General features: G+C 31.1%; 5 protein-coding genes across 8 annotated transcripts in view; 2 read left to right on the forward strand and 3 right to left on the reverse strand.

Annotated features, from left to right (window-relative positions):
* The window catches only part of LOC125826167 (ATP-dependent Clp protease proteolytic subunit-related protein 2, chloroplastic), a 231,171-nt gene that overhangs the window by 200,612 nt on the left and 9,816 nt on the right, over nt 1-20,743 (forward strand). The window contains exon 1 of one of the 3 annotated variants that reach the window (XM_049505483.1): nt 3,251-3,254. The exons of the other annotated variants lie outside the window; for them this stretch is intronic. The gene's annotated coding sequence lies outside the window, so the exon portion shown is untranslated. Of the gene's footprint in view, nt 1-3,250; nt 3,255-20,743 lie in introns of those variants that run through there. 3 annotated transcript variants of the gene reach the window in all.
* On the reverse strand, nt 199-2,198 carry LOC125826707 (F-box protein At2g26160-like). Its single transcript, XM_049506055.1, has 2 exons — nt 1,143-2,198; nt 199-339 (listed from the first exon to the last, which is right to left on the reverse strand). Exons 1-2 carry the CDS (start codon nt 2,196-2,198, stop codon nt 199-201), a joined length of 1,197 nt encoding a protein of 398 aa, XP_049362012.1.
* Nucleotides 3,846-4,965, reverse strand: LOC125826708 (uncharacterized). The gene is made up of 2 exons (XM_049506056.1): nt 4,538-4,965; nt 3,846-4,452 (listed from the first exon to the last, which is right to left on the reverse strand). Exons 1-2 carry the CDS (start codon nt 4,963-4,965, stop codon nt 3,846-3,848), a joined length of 1,035 nt encoding a protein of 344 aa, XP_049362013.1.
* Nucleotides 10,274-11,380, reverse strand: LOC125826709 (F-box protein At2g26160-like). Its single transcript, XM_049506057.1, has one exon. It carries the CDS (start codon nt 11,378-11,380, stop codon nt 10,274-10,276), a length of 1,107 nt encoding a protein of 368 aa, XP_049362014.1.
* Nucleotides 17,605-20,590, forward strand: LOC125826168 (uncharacterized protein At4g22758). Of its 2 annotated transcripts, none has more exons than XM_049505485.1 (3): nt 17,605-17,996; nt 18,716-18,926; nt 20,107-20,590. In XM_049505485.1, exons 1-3 carry the CDS (start codon nt 17,667-17,669, stop codon nt 20,328-20,330), a joined length of 765 nt encoding a protein of 254 aa, XP_049361442.1. In that variant the 5' UTR covers nt 17,605-17,666; the 3' UTR covers nt 20,331-20,590. The 2 variants fall into 2 exon arrangements, with proteins under 2 accessions (XP_049361442.1, XP_049361441.1); XM_049505484.1 differs by having other exon boundaries at nt 17,608-17,996; nt 18,713-18,926; nt 20,107-20,583.

A 20,743-nucleotide genomic window follows, 5' to 3' on the forward strand; every position in this document is an offset into this window, starting at 1 on the left:
TGTAAGAAGTTCTCCATCTCTTGCAATCTACTAACCTCATACACTCCAATATTTTGTACGACTGCAGGTGGTTACTCCAAGCCATACGTACAGGGAGGCAAATGGAGTGGAGGACAACCTAACAAAGATAGGTCGCAGTGCAACTTTTTTGACAAAGTCGCGGTTTTTGATACACCACTAGCTTTTACTCTTGCAGCATTAGCCAAGGATCAACAAGGACAATACCAACACAGAATCATCTTCTACCACGACAATAGCTGCAGATTCACAGTAGTTCTTGTACTCGTCCCACTCCCCCTTTTTTGTGTAATAATCCACAGGATCAACCACAAAACAGAGCTGCAAAATAAAGGAATTACATCTGCTACAAATATACTTTTTAAAATTTTAGGAGTTTCTAGGCCGTAAGTTCTTTACTCTACTTCCCGTAAAGATTCATGGTCCTTTCCTCTCAACATGATAACTTTTAAACAATGAATAACAATTACAAAGTAATTAGGGGTCGTTTGGTTGGGAACTAGTTATCCCATGATTAACTATCCTGGGATAACGTATCACACCATGTATATGGGATAACTTATCATATCACTATGCTATAAATGGTGGGATAAGTTATCCCAAACATGTCAACCAAACAAGCATCAAAATTTTATCCCCAGTACTACTTTTTTATCCCAGGACTATATTTCTTATCCCTCACACCAAACGAGCCCTTATAGTCTACCGAGCTATCCTCTGATGTGTATTACCAAGTGCTAACCATCTTCAAAGGGCTGAAAAGTGATAAACACTAAGACTTCGCACTCAAGTTCTAATCACTGAAAAACTCTAGCAATCCACAACTAAAATTATGTGCTGGAAGGAGAAAAAAGCAGACAACATCTCATTAAAGAGGTATATTTGCATAGTGAATATCACAAGCCTAAATCATTCATAGGAAGTATCATCAAAATTTACTTAAAAGAAGATTGAAATTCAAAACATAAACATACAGACACGATTACGATCAAAGAAAGCAAATAATTCTTAAAACTTTACTTTGATAAGACGGAAAAAATAAATAAATGGCCAAAACTAAAAGGCTAGAGAATGTTGCGGAGGTATGTTCAATTCCCCTTTTGATATCATAATGATGGGATAACCCAAGTTGCTGGGTAAATAGGATGAACAGAAACGCCCGCATAAAAAGATTGAATTTTTCCATCTTCAAGGTTGTAAGCTCCCATATCTTTGCCATCTCCGTATTTCCAATTATCAGTAAAATAGATGTGATTAGGCTTCACTCTTATCGACTTAGACGTGTCAATTGAAAATGATCCATTCCTCCCTAAAAAAATTGCACTATCTCCCAAGACCTTAATCTCTTTTGCTTTACGTCTAATTAAATCGAGTTTCCATACTCGAAAGTCATAGGTCGTATAGGATCCAAAAAAACCATCATACTTACAAAATTGTGAAACAAGTAACAGTGCACCGGATACTTCGACAAGATAGAGCTGCTTTCGCGGACCATAATTGTTTTTCTGAATAACCAATTGAGGTTCATAATCCTCATCAATAACCCAAACTCCGCTAGAAGTAATCATATAAAACTGTCCATTAAAGTAGTGTATATCCCATAATTCACCAAATTCATCAACATCATCAATTGGAGTCCAAAAGAGATCTCCAGGTCGCCAACAAGCCAAATAATTTTTATGTCTACTATACGAAATAATCACAACAAAATCGGACGAAAACGAAGGATTAGCAGATAATATAATTTTATTGATAGACACATAGCTATTTTCATGAGTTGGTTCCCAATCTCTCAAACCAATATGGGGAGGAAGATGAATTTGAGCATGTGAAAAAGGGTGCAATAATTTCATCTCTCCGATACCTGCATATTCGACGGTGGCAATCCATCCCATTGTTGAAAAACATTCTCGATTTCTAGATCTAGCTTCTGGGAGAACTACTCGTGTTATTTTCTTCTTCGAAAGAGAGTAAAATTCACGATAATCATTGCCGTCGTCTCTTTCAACAGCCAACATAAGCAATGGAAGTTGTGGGAATGGTCCATCAAAATTCTCTTTGGTAGCAGCAATTCGCCATGATTTACAAACAGCACCAAATACAACGAAATCCTCCATAACTGTAACACGATTTGCTATTGTAACAAGTAGATCGTATGGAAGTAACGACCAATCCGCCATAGCTAAAACTTAAAAGGGGGCAAAAGAGAAGAGTGATTTTACTTTTAGGGTTTTTGCGTTTTGAGGAAATTTATGTAAGCGCTCAACCAGAAGATTTGTTGGAGGAAAATTCGGACCCAATTCGAGTTACTTTTGGATTAAATTTGGGTGGGTCAGAAAAGAGTTGGATCAAAACGGACCCAATTCGAGTTATTTTTGGATTAAATTTGGGTGGGTCGAAAAAGTTAGATCAAAACGGATCAAGTAATAAATTATAAAACAGGTGAAGACTGAATCTAACCCAATTTTACTATGTTGTAATTGTTTTATTTATTTTATTAAAACATTTAGTACCTAATAAGATTATTATTTTTTCTTTATTATGACTACCTATAACAAATCAAATTAGGAAAAATATTGAAAATATTTTGACAAAATTTCTCATGAGTCAATTTGAATTACATATCAATCCAATTTTTATTAGATTGAAATGGATTAGCTGATAAATGGATGGATTAATAACCCGACCAAAATTAAAACGAATTAGGCAAATTGAGTTTGATTTTGCCACACGAAGTATTAAGGTAAACTTTGTCTATCAAACTTCAAAATCAAATACTATCCAGTATTGGCACAGAGACTCGGGTGCTACTGCAGGGGTTACAACTTGTCCTTAGAGTTGTTCAAAATTACCAAATCGAAATCAATAATTCAAATCATCGATATATAAAGTCCTTCCGTTACTTTTTACCGTCTCAAACTTGATTATACTGAAACTTATGTTGTTGTTGTATCGATAGAGATGTTGGTTCCATCTCTAAGGTGATAGAGGACTCTGCACTATCTCAATGCAAACATAGATTGTTGATAGAGGACCTTGTTCATTAACAATAATGAAGTAATTTGATGACAGAACAGAAATCATACATATAGTGATATTTGCTGAAACTAGGAAATATTCCACCTCCTCGATCAGTAACGATGATATTTATAGAGAGCATTAGGAAATAGCAACTTAATTTGTTTCAGTGTTGGAATATCTGCAAAGCTAAGAGGATCTCCTCGAGCTTCTCACACCCTCTTATAACAAGTGTTTCAAGCACTAAGGCATCCCACTTTGAGATATCTAAGTATTACTAGTTTCAAAAACTTAAGTTTGTGGAACGTGATATCTCTGAGGCACCACTCTTCTAATGAACGAAATCCTGTCCAAAGCTGACATATACCTCTTAATTGGAGATACCTCCGTGATAACACACACATACACCTTATCATAACATTCAAGAGTTACATCTCACCTTAATATCCTCAAACTTTCCAATTTAGAGGATTCCCCTGCTTATTGATTTCCCATTCATCAGAGATTTATTCTCACAATACTTGACCTTACCATTATATTCTCTCTCTGAAACCATTACCACGTTACTTTTAATGAGGTCCATCAAGAAGTTATAAAACTGATAAAGAAAGCAACACAGAACATTCTGGAAAAAGAACAGTAACAACAACAAATTAATGCAATAACCAAAACATAATAACAAAAGCAAGAAACTACATATATGTAAAACAAGATTACAATGTAAGAGAATAAATAATTCTCTAAACTTTATCTTGAGAAGGTGGAAAACAAAACTAAATGACCAAAGCAAAAACTTTTAATCTAAAATGTTAGAACAACGGGATAACCCAAGTTGATGGGAAAACAGGACTAACATGAGTGTTATGATTAAAAAATGTAGTTTTTCCATCTTCAAGATTGTAAGCCCTCATATATTTGCCATTGTGTTTGTTGAGGCTTAACTCTCTCCCATTAGTAAAATAGATGTGATTAGGCTTCACGCCTACAAACCTAGAAGGGTCAATTGAAGTTGAAGCAGTACAACCCAAAAATAATGCTCCATCTCCCAAGATTTTAACCTCTTTTGCTTCTCCATCGATTAGATCTAGTTGCCATACTTGAAATTCATATTCGCCAGCAATGTGTCCAACTACTTTACCATTTTCACAGAATTGCTTAACAATTAATAGTGCACCTGATCCTTCGACTAGATAGTACCGTGTATAGTATGGACAATATGTAGTCTCATAATTAGAGTTTTTCTTGAGAAGCAAGCGGGGTTGATCATGATTATCAATAACCCAAACTCCGTCATAAGTGAGCATATAAAACTGTCCGTTGAAGTATTGGATATCATTGGAGCGAACCACATCCTTCAATATCAATTTTGGTCCAGTAAAGATTTCTAGGTCGCCAGAATGACAAATAAGGTTTAAGCTTATAATTATAACAGATCATTACAATATAGTCGGATGTTAAGGAAGGATTAGCAGATAACACAACTCTATAGATTATCACATACCTTTCATCTTCCAAATATTCTATCAAGCTAGTCCGAGGAGGAAGTTGAATTTGAGCACGTGAGAATGGTTGCAATAACTTCATCTCTCTGGTACCTTTATATCCTACTGTACAAAGCCATCCGAACGATGAAAAACAAACTCTCCCTTTAGCTTCTGGGAGAAAAACTCTGTGTGAAACTTTCTCTTTGGAAATAGAGTAAAATTCTCGATAATCATTGTCTTCATCAGCAGCCAACATAAGCAACGGAACTTGTGGCGATGAAAAATCAAAGTTTTCTTTGGTAGCAGCAGTTCCCCATGATTTACAAACGGCACCGAATACAACGAAATCATCAATACATGTAACACGATTCGCTATCGTAACAAGTACATCGTATGGAAGTTCGGACCAATTCACTGTACCTTTTCTCATTGTTTTGGAATTCATGTTTGTGATTCAATCACGGTGGATATTTAGTAAAAACTAAAACAACTCCTGCTGCCTGCTGCCTACCAGCCCCAAACCTAGAAAAGGGTAATTATAACATTAATCTTCTTTGTAATTTACGATATTACATTTAGCTTTTATTTTTGAATTGTGTAACAATATATTACTTTATTTATTATTAACCTAATAAAATGTGATTGGACTAATTTACCCTTTCTGATTTGCTCTTTTGTTTTGTTTAAATCTAAAGTTCATGGACTTAACTCAATATTGGAAATTCAGGTAACAACTTAATAGTACTCCTGATGAAAAGTAGCCTAACATGAAAGTGTGACTTAACAGTTGGTTGGGGAATTTCACAAAGGGTGTCCAGAAATAACACAACATTCTTTTCGAAAAGTGGAAAAAACATTTGCTACTAGTGACATTCAAACACACAAACATTGCCTCAGTCCAAGCATCTGAAATCACTGGGCTACAATATAGCTTGTTGTGTTAAGGTTAATATATGTTATATAATCATTTCGTGTATCATTTTACTTGTATATGAGGTATTTTTTTGGACATCCTGACAACCATCTAGCTACGCCATTGTCTCCGGACATAATATCTTGTGAACATATGATATATTTGAAAGACGTTTGATTCAGACATTAAAATGTAAAAGTATTTTTCCTCACAGTACTTCATGAACATAAGAATGAAGGAAGGAAGCCAATTGCCCTTCTCTAACTAACTGTAGGAAAATCCTTACACAAGTCCAAATAAACCATGAACTCGACCTACAACCCTTACTCTGATCATATCATATATTTATATAAGTGGGAAGCTTCTAACTTCAAAGTTGGATTACCAATTTGCCCTTCTCTAGAAAAATCTCTTAATTTGAATTTATTTTAACAAAAAAAAAAGGAGACAAAACGGACCAAAAGTCATTACTTTTATTTAATAAAGAAACATTTCTTTTCTGGGAATTGAGAGATTTCTTTATCTTCCACATTCAACTCTTTGTTTTCTTATTGTTGAGATTGAAAGATTTTTTTGTCTTATCACATGCATTTTTTAATTTTTCTAAAGGGCAACAAACATTCATATTTTATCAACAAAATCAATTACAAGACGATGCTGTAGAAAGATATTAACTTAATCTTCTGGGCAATATGAAAACAAAATTTTAATTTAGGGAAGGTCAGCTCTAAAATGACAAATATCATAAAGTCAGTTGTATCTTTCTAAACATGGATTGATTTGTTATCTATTTCTTTTTTTAGTGTTCTTCATGAATATCTATATGCATGTGTGATTATATATTGTTGTTTTATACAAGGTTTTTGGGATAATAGAATGCCAACTCAACTTTGCAACACCAATTAATTATATATTTTTTGCTTTATGTAGATTTTATACGATTGAAGCAGTGAAAAGATATAATTTCTTTTTTTTCAGTTCGCATCTTAGGTAATTGTTCTATTCAATATTTTAGCACTTCTTATGGACTATCAAACTATTTTTTTCCTGTTTGCTTTTCTTTTTTTCTCATTTTTTATTTATCAATTGTTTGTTCATTGCAAAAGTCTATTTTTTTATTTATCAATTGTTTTTAACATTTCAAAATCTCGAAATATACTTACTAATGAATACCATTTTCAATAATAAATATTATCTTTGGGATAAAAATATAATATTATACTTCATAATTTATTGTACTTGAGTCTCTAAAACATAATTTTTATTTTTATGTTATATTAATTTCTAAATTTTCATTTTTGTATATATTATATTATTATTTTGAAAGTGGAAGCCTTTTAAGTTTAAAAAATGAATTACCAAAATGTCCATTATAAGTTGAAGGACATTTTTACTGATTAGTCATGAACTATTTCTTCAATATTCAAGTTATACAAAATTGTAAGAAAACATTTCATAAAATATTACCATTAAATTATTATAATTTTGTAATCAAATTATATTAAATGACAGAAAGACAAATAAGTTGGGAAGTGTAACCATCACCTTATTGAATACTCCAGCTTTTATCTTTACGTATTCTTCTAGAATATTCTCTAATTGGTTATGTGGTTAGATTTTTGACGTGCTAATTAATTACGTTTGTTTTTAAAAATAATTTTTTTATGTTTTTTTAAATGGAAAAAAATATTTGTAAGTTGAGTTGGAGGCTAAATTATATAAGACCGTGAAAAATTGAAAAATAAAGGTAAGAATTTTTTAGGTATATTCTTCGGTATAGTACTATGACATGATCTCTTTCATTTATTCCCTTTATTTTGCTTGATTTTTAACAATTTTAACTTTCTAATAGGTGATGTTATCGTCATATAGAAAGGAATTAACCTCCAAAAATCTTGAAAACAAATTAAAATGATAGGTATACATTGTGAATGATCTTTTAGTGTGTTGCATACTTATAATTATAGTTCTATTTCAAATATAATAAGGAAAAATACATTAAAAAAAAAAACCTGAACTTGGTCGGATAATGTAATTTAGTACTTAAACTACACGGGCGTTTAAATACCCCCTTTAAGATTTTTGAAGTGATTTTTTTCCACCCTGAGTCTATAACACCACTCTCACCCGCCACATCATAACCATGTAGGCACCATGTCATTAATCTTTATTTCTTTTTTACTTATTCACTATTTTTTCTTAAACACTTTTTAAAATTAATTATATCAATTGATTAATTTATAAATGCATACCCCCACCCTCAACCCCACCCCACCCCCTCTCTTTCTTCTTCCTTGTTGTTCACCATTATTCCAACCTTCAATACTTTCTTTTCTTCTTCTTCACTATTCAACAATTTTTTAAGTCACTTTAAAGAAGAAATTCACATTATCTTCTTCGAACCCTCCCAATGAATTTTCCCTCTTGGAGAATGAATTTTTTCGAAAGTCAATTTTTTCTTTACAACTCAAATAAGAAATGAAGATTGCATAAGAAAGTTGATCCAAAAAAAAATATAAATTTTATGAGAAATGTTTGAATGATCTAGAAATCAAAATGGGTCGCTCAAAATTTAAGAAAGTTTACATTTGCCAAATTGATACAAATAATAGAGTGAAATCGACGTCAATAAAATGACATTGCTATTGAATTTTACGAATTAGTAAAAGATTAGTGAAATGAAAATAGTGGATAGAGATGGGGAAGAATATGGAGGAAGAGATGTTTCAATGGAGAAAAATGTGTATTGAAGAAGACAACAAAATAAAAATTAAAAAAATAAAAAATAAATAAAAAGGGGACCCACTAATTTCATTTACCTCTTAATAAGAAAATTTACATATTTTAAAGATTTAATATATATGAAAAAAAACTATTTAAATAATTTGTTATATATTGGCCAATAAAAAAAGGTCATGTGTAGGGCTTTAAAAATTCACCTTTTTTTCTTCTCTTTTTTCACGCACTTTCAGGAGAGTGCACTCACTCTCTCTGCCACATCATCCCTTAGGGGGTGTTTTAATCACTTAAAAGATGTTAAAGGGGTATATAAACACCCGTGTAGTTTAAGTACTAAAGTAAGTTTTCGTGCCAAGTTTAGGGGGGATTTTATGTCTTTTCCCAATATAATAATTTATTGTTAGATGTAAAATGACTATTTTAAATTGTAAGAGTGATTGTACTATATTACATTGGATTTGAGATACTTATAATGAAGTCACCTCGTGTGCATACCGCATGCATCTAAACATGCACCCCTGGTTATTTGAGTAGGTGCCTAGGAAGTTGAATGGTGCGTAATTAGGAAATTCGTAGGGGTGTATAAAAAATGAAAAGACTATAATCAGTTATATATGAAATTTAAAGGGTTATATCACTATAAATAGGCATGTACCCTCCACTGTAGGGAATTCAAATGGATACATAGAAACTATGATAGACATACACTTATGTTTTATTTAGTGTGGTTTTATCTCTATGAATACATTTTATGTATAATTTAATTTTATGTTGCATTTTTAGGTAGATCCTTCTATTTGTATCATTTGAAATGATAAACTTGTAATTTTTTTATAAGTGTACTACATAAGTTCTTTCATAAGTTAAATATTAATTAATCATAATGTTTTTACAATCTTTTCACCTCCTAACTTCATTGCAAGCTCAAGAATCATAAAGTGATCATATTCATTAGTAAGTAACAAAGTGACCCCTTGAATTTTAATTGTTTATGGGAGAAGGTGTAGACAAGAACTCCGAGAATTATGTAGTAATTCTATCCTCCCTTTTTTTTCCATATGCACTGTTATGATTAAAGTCTTAAGAAGGATGTATATATTATATATTTTTTCATGTATATTTTTTGTGTGTTTTCTCCCTATTAGAATTCTTTAGTTTAATTTTCTACGATTTTCTATATTTTTATCAGGCTCAAATTTGTTATTTGTGACTTTAGTGAAAGTTTGCTACTACTAACCAACGTTCAGATTTACCGTTGGTTACTTTATAGGAAATTACTTTTAAACATTAAAATGCACCCCTTGTTTGGTGTTTCTTGTCACACTTTTAATGATTAATTATTTGTAATTGTTGCATTTTATTTCTCATTACATGCATGTTTTCATAGAATTGTAATCGTTCTAACAATCTAAAATAAAATTACATGGGACACACGTGCAACGCACGTACCCAAAGACTAGTTTTCTCACAAGAAGGAAGGAGACGAATCTGCCTAAATAAGGGGCCCTTTCGAGGCTTAGTGTGAGTCACTTTTGACCTAACAACAAGTGCTTCAAAGTATGTTGGGAACTTTGAAAAGCATGGACTGCCTGCAAGTATGGTGACCACAACAAGTTCTATCATTACAGAATGATAATTCAGTGCATATGGAACATCAAAGCCGTGATTCTGAATGCCTTTCCGGTGATTGATACTGAAGATAATTGGATCAACTTATGCAACAAGGTGGAAAATCTCCGTCTTGTTCATAGCATCAATGTTAGATGGAATAAGCCTAGCGTTGGTATGATCAAAATCAATACTGACGGTAGTTATTTTAGCAACAATAATACGTCCAGTGAAATTTTATAAGAGGGGTATGAGACGGAAGAGAAGGTCCTTCAGTTCAAGTGCAGCAAATCAAGTAATTATGAAAAGGCAAATCGTCACACTAATGAAAACATAGAAACTAAACACAATAGACAAAAGATAGTACTCCATAGATATGAAAAGCAAGAAACTACAAATGTAAAACAAGATTACAATGTAAGAGAATAAATAATTCTTGATAAAGTGGAAAACAAAAATAAATGACCAAGAAGAGCTTTTTGAATCTAAAATGTCAGAACGATGGTGTAACCCAAGTTGACAGGTAAATAGGACTAACAGGTGAATCATAATGAACCGATGTAATTTTTCCATCTTCGACATTGTAAGCCCTCGTATATTTGCAAGCACCACTTTTGTGGGGGGAAAGTAAATCTATCCAATCACTAGTATAATAGATGTGATTAGGCTTCACCCCTATAAACTTAGAAGTATCAATCACAGTTGAAGCATTACACCACAAAAAAATTGCTCTATCTCCCAAAACATTAATCTCTTTTGCTTCTCCTTCAATTAGATCTAGTTCCCATACTTGAAAGTCATATTCAATATTGGGTATAACTAGTTTATTACTTTCAAAAAATTGCGCAACAAGTAATAGTGCACCTGATACTTCAACTAGATATAGATGCTTTGAGTGCGTATTTCTCTCATAATTAATGGTTACCCAAAGAAGCAAGCGGGGTTCAAGATTATCAATAACCCAAACTCCATCACAAGTGATCATATAAAATTGTCCTTTGAAGTAGTGTATATCCTTGAATAAACCACATCTGTCAATATCAATTTTGGTCCAGTGGAGATCTCCAGGTCGCCAAAAAGCCAAATAACTTTTATGCCTATAAGGATACGCGATCATTACAACATAATCGGATGTAAAGGAAGGATTAGCAGATAACACAACTTTGCGGATGATGATCACATCTATTGATTCCGAATATTCTAACAAGCTAGTATGAGAAGGAAGCTGTATTTGGGCACGTGAGAAAGGGTGCAATAACTTCATATCTCTTATAACTGTAGCTATATATTCCACAGTGCAAAACCATCCTTGGGTTGAAAAACATTCTCGCCCTTTAGCTTCGGGGAGAAAGACTTTGCGTGAAACTTTTTTCTTGGAAAGAGAGTAAAATTCTCGATATTCATCATCTTTATTAGCAGCCAACATAAGCAACGGAGCTTGGGGAGATGAAAAATCAAAAATTTCTTTGGTAGCAGCAGTTCCCCATGATTTACAAACGGCACCAAATACAACGAAATCATCTATACATGTAACGCGATTCGCTATTGTAACAAGTATATCGTATGGAAGTTCAGACCAATTCACGGTATCTTTTTCCATATTAGAGCAAAAATAATAATGAATTTGCTTTGCTTTTTGTCTTAAACAGGAGGGGTGTTATAGATGCCGGCCCTAAACCTGGAGATAATTAAAAAGAGATAATATCAGACATAAAATAAGGATTAGACTCTTGGCACAGTTTTAGTCCGGATATTAAAAAAAATTATTAAAACATCGCTTGCCATGCAGCGATTTCTTTAGAAAAAAAATTTACTGATTATTTTTTCCTTTTTTAAATTGCTGCTTTTTCAAGGCAGCAATTTATTTTAAGCAAAAAAAATCTTTTTAATGAAATCGCTGCCTTGCAAGCAATTTTTTTTAAAAAAAAAATAATATTTTTAAGAAATTTCAATTTTAAAAAGTTTTTTTTTTTGAGATAAACGCTGCCATGTTTATAAGATTTTTTTTTTGACAAAATCGTTGACAGGGCAGCAATTTTTATGCTTTTTAATGGAGTAACGGCGTCAATTTTGTCAGAAGAAAATTGCTTCGTCACGAGCGATTTTGTCCTTTTGGTTTTAAAAAAAATTGATGTGCCCTTTTGGCTCCGAACTTGTTAGATAAGGATGACAGTTGGACAGGTTGGATTCAATTTGAACGGGTTATAATCATATCTATCCATCTCTCCAAATATAAATATAATATATATGATATATCTAAAATAAGTTTGATTCAGACCTTAAAACATAAAAGTCTTTTTACTCACACTTGAACATAAGAATGAAGGAAGGAAGTCAATTGCCCTTCTCTGCCTAATTAACGTAGGAAAATCCTTAGACAAAACCCAAATATACCTTGAACTCGACCTACAACCCTTATCATAATTCTCTCATAAGAAGGAAGGAGACGAACCTGCCTAAGGTGCCCTTTCGAGGTAGTGTGAGTCACTTTTGACTTTTAAAAAAGTGCTTAAAAGCTTTTTTTGTGTGTTACTCTTTTCTTTTTGTAAAACCATGTTAATAAGATTTAGCAAAAATTACAGAGCCAGAGAGGGACATGGCAACCCAACCTCCAGACACAAAAAAAGCATTTACAGTAGAGTTAATACTCCTAATTAGAGATCTTGTCTAAGACTAAGAGTTTTGGCACATTGAAATGCTATAAACCTAGATAAACATCGAAGTAACCAATAGCTAGATTTAGCCTAAGTTGGGGGCTTGTAGCACCAAGAAGAGTGTTTTTTTACTCGTCTTCGAAAGGACAGAAGCTGCATCTTATCCATTTTAAGGGGGCCAATAGCCTCCTTAGGAAGCTCTTCTTTAAGTAGGAAAATTTTATCTTCTTGAAGGGTGGTTCATGCTTTGCAAGAGCATCTGCGACTCCATTACTTTCTCTATAGCAATGACTAATCGCGACATTCTTCTGATGCATTTTGTGTTTGCATATCATCGATTATATTATGCAGCCTCCAAGAGAGTCTGGTCACCCTCAAACATTATAAAAATACTTAAAAGTTATTTTGACTTGAAAACACCAAAAATAATTTTAAGTTATTACGATATCAAACTTTAATGAGGACCTATTACCCCCAGACTATTTGATACCGTATTTTAAACATATATATTTGCCCACGTGCAACATTATAAATAGTAATGTGTCCACGTGGGCACATATATACATTTAAAATACACTATTAAATAGTTCAGGGGTATAAAATACACTATTAAATAGTTCAGGGGTAATAAGTCATCCATAAAGTTTGATATCGTAACAGCAATTTCGCCCAAAGTAGAGGTATTTTTCATAAATTACAAAACTAATATAACAGAAACCTAGTAAATCATCTTCTTCTTAAGTTGTTCAACAACATTACATTTGCATCTTCTTCTTAATCTCTTTTGGTTCTTCTTCAATTAGATCTAGTTCTCATACTTGAAAATCATATTCAGGATCGGGTCCAACTAGTGTACGAATTTCATAAAATATCGCAACAATTAATAGTGCACCTGATACTTCGACTAGCTAGAGTTGCTTTGAGCACGAACAAGTTATACCTTTTTCAGTTGTAAGGGGAAAAAGTAATAATGAATTTGCTTTGCTTTTTGTCTGCTTTGTTATTTTGATTTATGTGTAACAATCTATTTATTATTAACCTAATAAAATGCACTCAATCTCCTAATCACCCTCTAAGAAGGGTATTAAAAGAGTTAAGCTTCCTACAGAACTCTAGTTATGCAAATCTCTGTAATAATATAGGGTAAATCACATAAATATGCTATATTAAAAAAATATTTACCATTTATGTCAATATAATTTTTCTAACTAAATATAACAATTTTTTTGCAATTAAGAAAAATGTACCGCCACTTGCCTCTTTCTCGGCCCTTTTTCCTCTTCCTCTTTATTTTTTAATTCTTCTTCATCTTTCTTTTCTCTATAATTATTATCTTCCGACTCTTCTTTTCTCTTTTTTTTTAAAATTTCTTCTTCTTCTTTCAAATTTTCATTTAAATAACAAATCAATTTTTCATATTTCATTATTTTTATCCAAAAAATACAACGAAAAAAGAAATGGAAAGATGAAAATTTGTACAAAATCATGTTTTCAAGCAGAAATTTCAAATCTCTAAAACTACAACAACAAGAGTTCACCATTGATGGTCATTATAAAGATTCAAATTTTGAATTCATTATTTGAATTTTACGAATTTGTGATTAGTTTGGATAGGATGTTCCTACAAATTATTGAAAATGTCGTATGGAATTTATATCTCAATTTCAAGAGGGTTTGGTTAAGTTTATAATTGGTTTTAGGAGAAATATTAGATTGAAACTCAAAAAAAGTGAAGTTTATGAAACTGTATCGCAATTGTATTAAAGTTGTATTAGATATGTTTCATAATTGTATTAAAATTGAATTAAAATCATGAACAATACATTTATAATACATATTACAAACTTCACTCTTTTTAGTGATATCAACCAAAATAATTTAAGCAACACACTCTTAATACATTTATAATATAGGAACAATACATTTGTAATACATATTGCAAACGTCGTCTTTTTCTTAGTGGTACAAATCAAAATAATTTATAAGATATATATAATACATGTTTTATTCATGAATAATTTATAATACATATTGCACGCTTCACTCCTTTGTTAGTGATACCAACAAGAATAATTTAGGTAATACACTAATAATATCTTTTTAAGACATCCACATTACATTTTAATACATATTGCAACCGTCACTCATTTTCTTAGTGATAAATTAAAATAATTTATAAGACACATCTAATATAAGTTTTATTCATGAGCAATCCATTTATAATACATATTGCAACCATCACTCATTTTCTTAGTGATACAAATCAAATAATTTATAAGACACATATAATATAAGGTTTATTCATGAACAATACATTTCTAATACATATTGCAAACTTTACTCTCTTCTTAGTGATACCAACCAAATGATTAATACATGCACACTACATTTTTAATATATATTGCAAACATCACTCATGTTCTTAGTGATACAAACCAAAATAATTTATAAGACACATATAATACATGTTTTACTTATGAATAATACAAGTTTAATTTAGTCTATAGATTATTATCTTGTCTTTCGTTAGTTATGTTTTTTTATTTATTCTTAATTTTCTGTTTAATTCAACTTTAATATTGTGTAATACATTTTTAATGCAAATTTAATTCATTTTGTAGTTTAATATTTGTTGCTATTAGATTACTTGTTTAATTCATTATTGATATACGTTTAATTCACTCTATAGGTCATTGTCTGGTGTTTTCATTAGTTACATTTTTTATCCATGCTTAATTCTCTCTTCTAATTCAACTTTAATATTTGTGTAATACACTTTTAATACAAGTTAATTCATTTTACAGTTTATTGGTTGATTTGTTATGATTAAATTACTTGTTTAATTCATTATTAATACAAGGTTTATTCAGTTTACAAATCACAGAATGCTCTTTCGTTTGCTACATTTTGCATGCGTATTTAATTCACTTCTAATTCAACTTTAATATGTGTGTAGTACATTTTTAATTCAAGTTTAATTCATTTGGCAGTTTATTAGGTTTCTTCATTTGTTACGATTAGATTACCTGTTTGCTCTTTAGTTTGGATAGGTTGTTCCTACAAATAATTGAAAATATCATTTGGAGTTTAATATCTCAATTTAAAGAGGATTTGGTTAAGTTTAGAATTGATTTTAGGAGAAATATTAGATTGAATTTCGAAAAGGATGAAGTTTACGAAACTATATCACGTTTGTATTAGATATGTTTCATAATTGTATTAAAATCATGAATAATACATCCTACATTTATAATACATATTGCAAACTTCACTCCATTTTTAATGATATGAACTAAAGTAATTTAGGTAACACACTTATAATACATCACACTCGTTCTTAGTGATACAAACCAAAAATAATTTATAAGGCACATATAATACATGTTTTATTCATGAATAATATAAGTTTAATTCAGTTTATAGATCGTTGTCTTGTCTTACGTTAGTTACATTTTTCATTCATTCTTAATTATTTCTTCTAATTCAACTTTAATATTGTGTAATACAATTTTAAAGGAAGTTTAATTTATTTACTTGTTTAATATTAGTGTAATACAATTTTAATCAATTTTGCAATTTATTAGTTGATTTTTTACGTTTAATTACTTGTGAAATTCATTGTTATACAAATTCATTCCGTTTACAGATCATAGAATGCTCTTTCGTTTGCTACATTTTGCATTCATATTAATTCTCTTCTAATTCAACTTTAATATGTGTGGAACACATTTTTAATTCAAGTTTAATTCATTTTGCAATTTATTATGTCTCTTCATTTGTTACGATTAGATTACTTGTCTAATTAATTAATTAATAATAAAAATTTATTTAGTCTACGAATCATTGACTATATGAAAGAAAATAGAGAGAGAGAAAGGGGAAAAAAGCAAGAGGGAGAGGGAGAAAGTGCAACAAAAAGAAAAAACAATAGAAAGAAAGAAAGAGAGAAAAAGCAGCAGCAGAAAGAAAACAAGGGAAAAAGAACAATATGAAGAAAAAAGGGGAGAAAGAGCGAGAAAAAGAAATAAAAAATTAAAAAGGCGAGAGAGAAAAAGGAGAAAGAGGCAAAAGAGAAAGACAAATCTAATAAAACATATAGTATTGTTATATATTGTTATAAATGGTAATAATTAAAGAGTATATTTAAAATAAGTAATTATTTTTTAAATAGGATCCACTCAAGTAATTTTTCCAATATAATATGTAACTTATTTGAATTTATGTTTAATTAATTCAGTAAAGTCAACTTTTATATAAATTTACAGATGTTGAAAAAAAGTACGAATCTTTAAGTCTTTTAATAAAATATGAATTCAAATTCATAATCTCATCATATCTTCAAATTCAATTAATATCTAATTTAATTATACATTCACACGTCTGAATCATAATACATATCTTAATATTCAATTATTATCTAATTAAATCATTTATTCACACGCTTAAACCATAATACAAATCTTAATACTCAATTCGATTCAATCATTTAAATATCTTAATCGTTGAAAAACTAGTGATAAGAGTGGTATGTCAATACCCGTGTTCATGAATTTGCGTAAAAATTAAATGCAAATTTTTTTCCTTACATGGAAATAGAGACAAAATTATAACGTGGAAAATTAAACTTACGCTAATAAGATAAATATTCAATGCAACTAAGCTATTTTCAAATTTTACCTTCCTTGTAAGTATACAATTACTGAAATATTCACTTTATTCTTTTTTATTAGTCACAATTTCCTTTTTGACAGTTAAAAGATGGAGTATAAATTTTGACTAATATTTTTATCGAAATATTCTAGGATGTATTCAAATTCCATCAATTTTTATATTTAGAAAAGAGTAAGATGTGATGTATTCCCATATTTTTATTGTATTGATATGAAAATAATTTATAATATATTTTATATAGTTTTTAAATATTTAAATTTAAATTTAAAAAATACCTAATTAATATTTAAAAAATCTAATTTAACTTTAAAAAATAATTAAATTAACTATCAAAAAGTAAAACGCGGAAACTGAAAAAGAACGAAATGAATATAAGAATAAAAAATAAACGGTCACCAGTAACCACCTTGAAATTCCAAGCAACTTCCATTTTTGGCATTTTTCACACATTTCACTTTGATTCTATTCATACGCCTTCATGTACCTGTATATATACGCTTCTAATTAGCAAACTGCAAAATTAATTAAAGTACACTCTAAATACCAAGTTCATTTATACATATGTCAGATAACAATATCCGGCGAAGATTTCCGGTGAGCCGGAAAACTTCCAGCAGAGCACTAAAACCGTCGCCGTCGGGTCGTCGGAGGTATACGCCTGTGCCGGTGAATCGCCGGTCATCGAAGCAGCACAGGGATACTAATTATAAGGCATTAGAGAGAAGCAAATCGGAGCCTTGTGTTTTGAAAATTGGATTTGTTGACTTTGAAGATGATGATCGCCGGGATGCGATGGCGCAGTCGTTGGAAATACTTTTCCGGCCACAAACTTGTTCGGATTTATTCGTGTCTCCGGATTATCTGATTTCTGGATCTCCGCCGAGTTTTCAGGTAATTTTCCCCTTTTTTGGATTTTTGGGGGAAATTTTGGGAGTTTGTTTGCGTGCTATTCGTTGAAATTCCATTATTTGAGTAAATTCATTTTATTTGAGTTTTGATAATGCTACTAATAATACTCAATTAGAAACTTGTACTAGATGCATGAATGAATTAATGGAATAAGATTATTGTGCCATTATACAAAATTGAATTCAGAATTTAAACTTTACGAGTTCTGATACTATTGTTGTTGGTAGCTGATATTTCTTCCCCACCTATAATGATGTTATGAAGTCAAAGCTATTGCAATTTAGTCATGCTAATTGTGTGAAAATCAACAATCGCCCAATTGATAGTGTTTGTTTTCACATTCTTTGTTGTGTGAATGACTAGTAATTTACTAACCAGCGCTAAATCAACTTGAAATAGTCCAATATTTGCATCTCATTGTAAAATTACAATCCATCCAGATGATATATATAATTGTACTTTATAGAACTAAGGTTATATCACTTTTTAAAATATCCACACTGCTTACAAAAAGTTCTGCGTACCCCACTATTAGAATCAACAGTCTTTTGTACTTGACCAATCTATTGGAAGTGAGGGTGTCTTACTACTACTCCCTTCGTTTTAAACTCTGCTTCAAGTCAAAATTAGACAAAGGAATTGAAACGAAAGGAGTATTTTTATTTTTGATGTCTAATATGTTGGAGGATTTTGTGCAGAAGGGGTATAAGAAGGATGCAAAAGTTGTGGTTAATGTGACAGTTGAAGGAAGTCCAGGGGCAGTAAGAACAATGGTGAAGTTGGGATCAAGTGTTGATGAGACAATAAGGCTTGTGATTGACAAATATAGTGAAGAAGGCCGGACTCCTCGTCTTGATAAAAACAGAGCTGATTCATCTTTTCAATTGTACCAATCTCACTTCAGTCTTCAAAGTAAGTCCTAAACCTCAACTTTACTAAATCCAAACTAGTTTTGGAGATTAGATAATGATTACAGCCTACAGGTGTCAAATGAGTAGGTTGGGTTAAATTTAAACAAGTCAAAATGAACAGGCTAAGCTTGATTTGGCGGGTCTGGATAGACTGTATTAATAAATGAACGGTCATTAACCTTCCTAAATGTTACTTCGGTTAGGGTGGCTGAGTCAAGATGGACTAAACAATGGGTTATCGTCCTCCCATATTTTAGATGAGTTGAATTGAGCTGGTCAAATAGGATGAGTTAATAAGCGGGTCAAACTTAAATAAGATTAAACACATCATGTTTTCGTTTGCTAATTTTACCAATTTTACATTTATGTATGTACTCCACAGTCCACCCTAAAAATTCACATTTATAATGTAAACAAATGTTGATTAGAACAATTAGTGATTTTTAGGACTAATATTGAATGTATCTAATTATATAATCATTGGTATTTAAATAATTTTGGTGTATAAACCCTTTCTTTGTTGAAAGGTCAATTCTCTTGTGTTTGATGTAAGGTTAGCTGATGAAACTTAAAATATTAATCTCTGGCTCACCCAGTAATTAATCACATTATTTAGATTGGTCTGTGATATATTGACTATTTTATCAAAGATAATGTTGTTTTTTGGTGTTAGATTAAAGAAAATGTTTGAATGACACAGTTGCCTATGTTCTGTAAGGGAATGTCATGTTGTATTTCAAGACTTAAGAATTTGATTAATAAATTAATACAGCTATTGCAAAATTTCGGCTATGCTTTTAATTAAGTCCAAAATAAGTTAGGGTCAATTATATGATGGGAAAATGCATAAGTACCCCAGCCTATACCCGAAATCCCAGAGACACACCTAACCTTTATTAAGGTCCTATTACCCCCCGAACTTATTTTATATGTAATATTCTACCCCTTTTTGGCCTACGTGGCACTATCAGGTGGGCCCAGCGCATGTTGACATTTTTTTAAGGATAGTGCCACGTAGGCCGAAAAGGGGTAGAATATTATAGATAAATTAAGTTCGGGGGGGTAATAGGACCTTAGTAAAGGTTAGGTGTGTTTCTGGGATTTCGGACATAGGCTGAGGGGGTACTTATGCATTTTCCCTTATATGATCGTTATAATTTTGTATTTTATTATTCATATAGGCTTGAGCAACACAGATGTGATTGGAGATGTTGGGAGCAGAAGTTTTTATCTTCGAAAGAGTAATAGTAATGGAAGTAATCGAGAAATAACTACAGATCAGATTGGTCCTGTTAAGGCAAATGCCCAATCACTCATTGTCTTCGATGGATTCTTTGGTCGCAAGATAAATAAAATCATTAGAAGAACATGTAGGCTGTGGAAATTCCTTGGTTGCATGCAATGACACAACATAACTCGTAATAGAGGTGAACTCGGAATTTTACTTATTATATGATAGAGTAGCATGAGTATTTGATTTGCTACTCGATCAACATATTATACGATATGTTGCATGGTGATATTACCCTTCCATGTAATTTTTATTTTATCATCCAAACAGTAATGGATCACTGTAAGATCCATTCATTTATAAAGCAAAATATTGTATAGATTTATATATATCAAATATTTAAATACAAAATGTCATGGGATTGAAAAGATACAAAAGCGCATGAATACTCTCCCTAATTTGAGCCACAAAAATAATTTGAAATCTTGGAACTATGTTCCTAAATGTTTAAGCAATTTTAGTTCTTTAATTTATAAGTATCTTTTCTAGCTTGTTTTATCCTACTCCACCTAAACGTTGAAAAAAGT

The sequence above is a fragment of the Solanum verrucosum genome, unplaced genomic scaffold (genome assembly GCF_900185275.1).
Source record: "Solanum verrucosum unplaced genomic scaffold, falcon-dt-bn FXZP01000060.1, whole genome shotgun sequence".
Taxonomy (NCBI): Eukaryota; Viridiplantae; Streptophyta; class Magnoliopsida; order Solanales; family Solanaceae; genus Solanum; species Solanum verrucosum.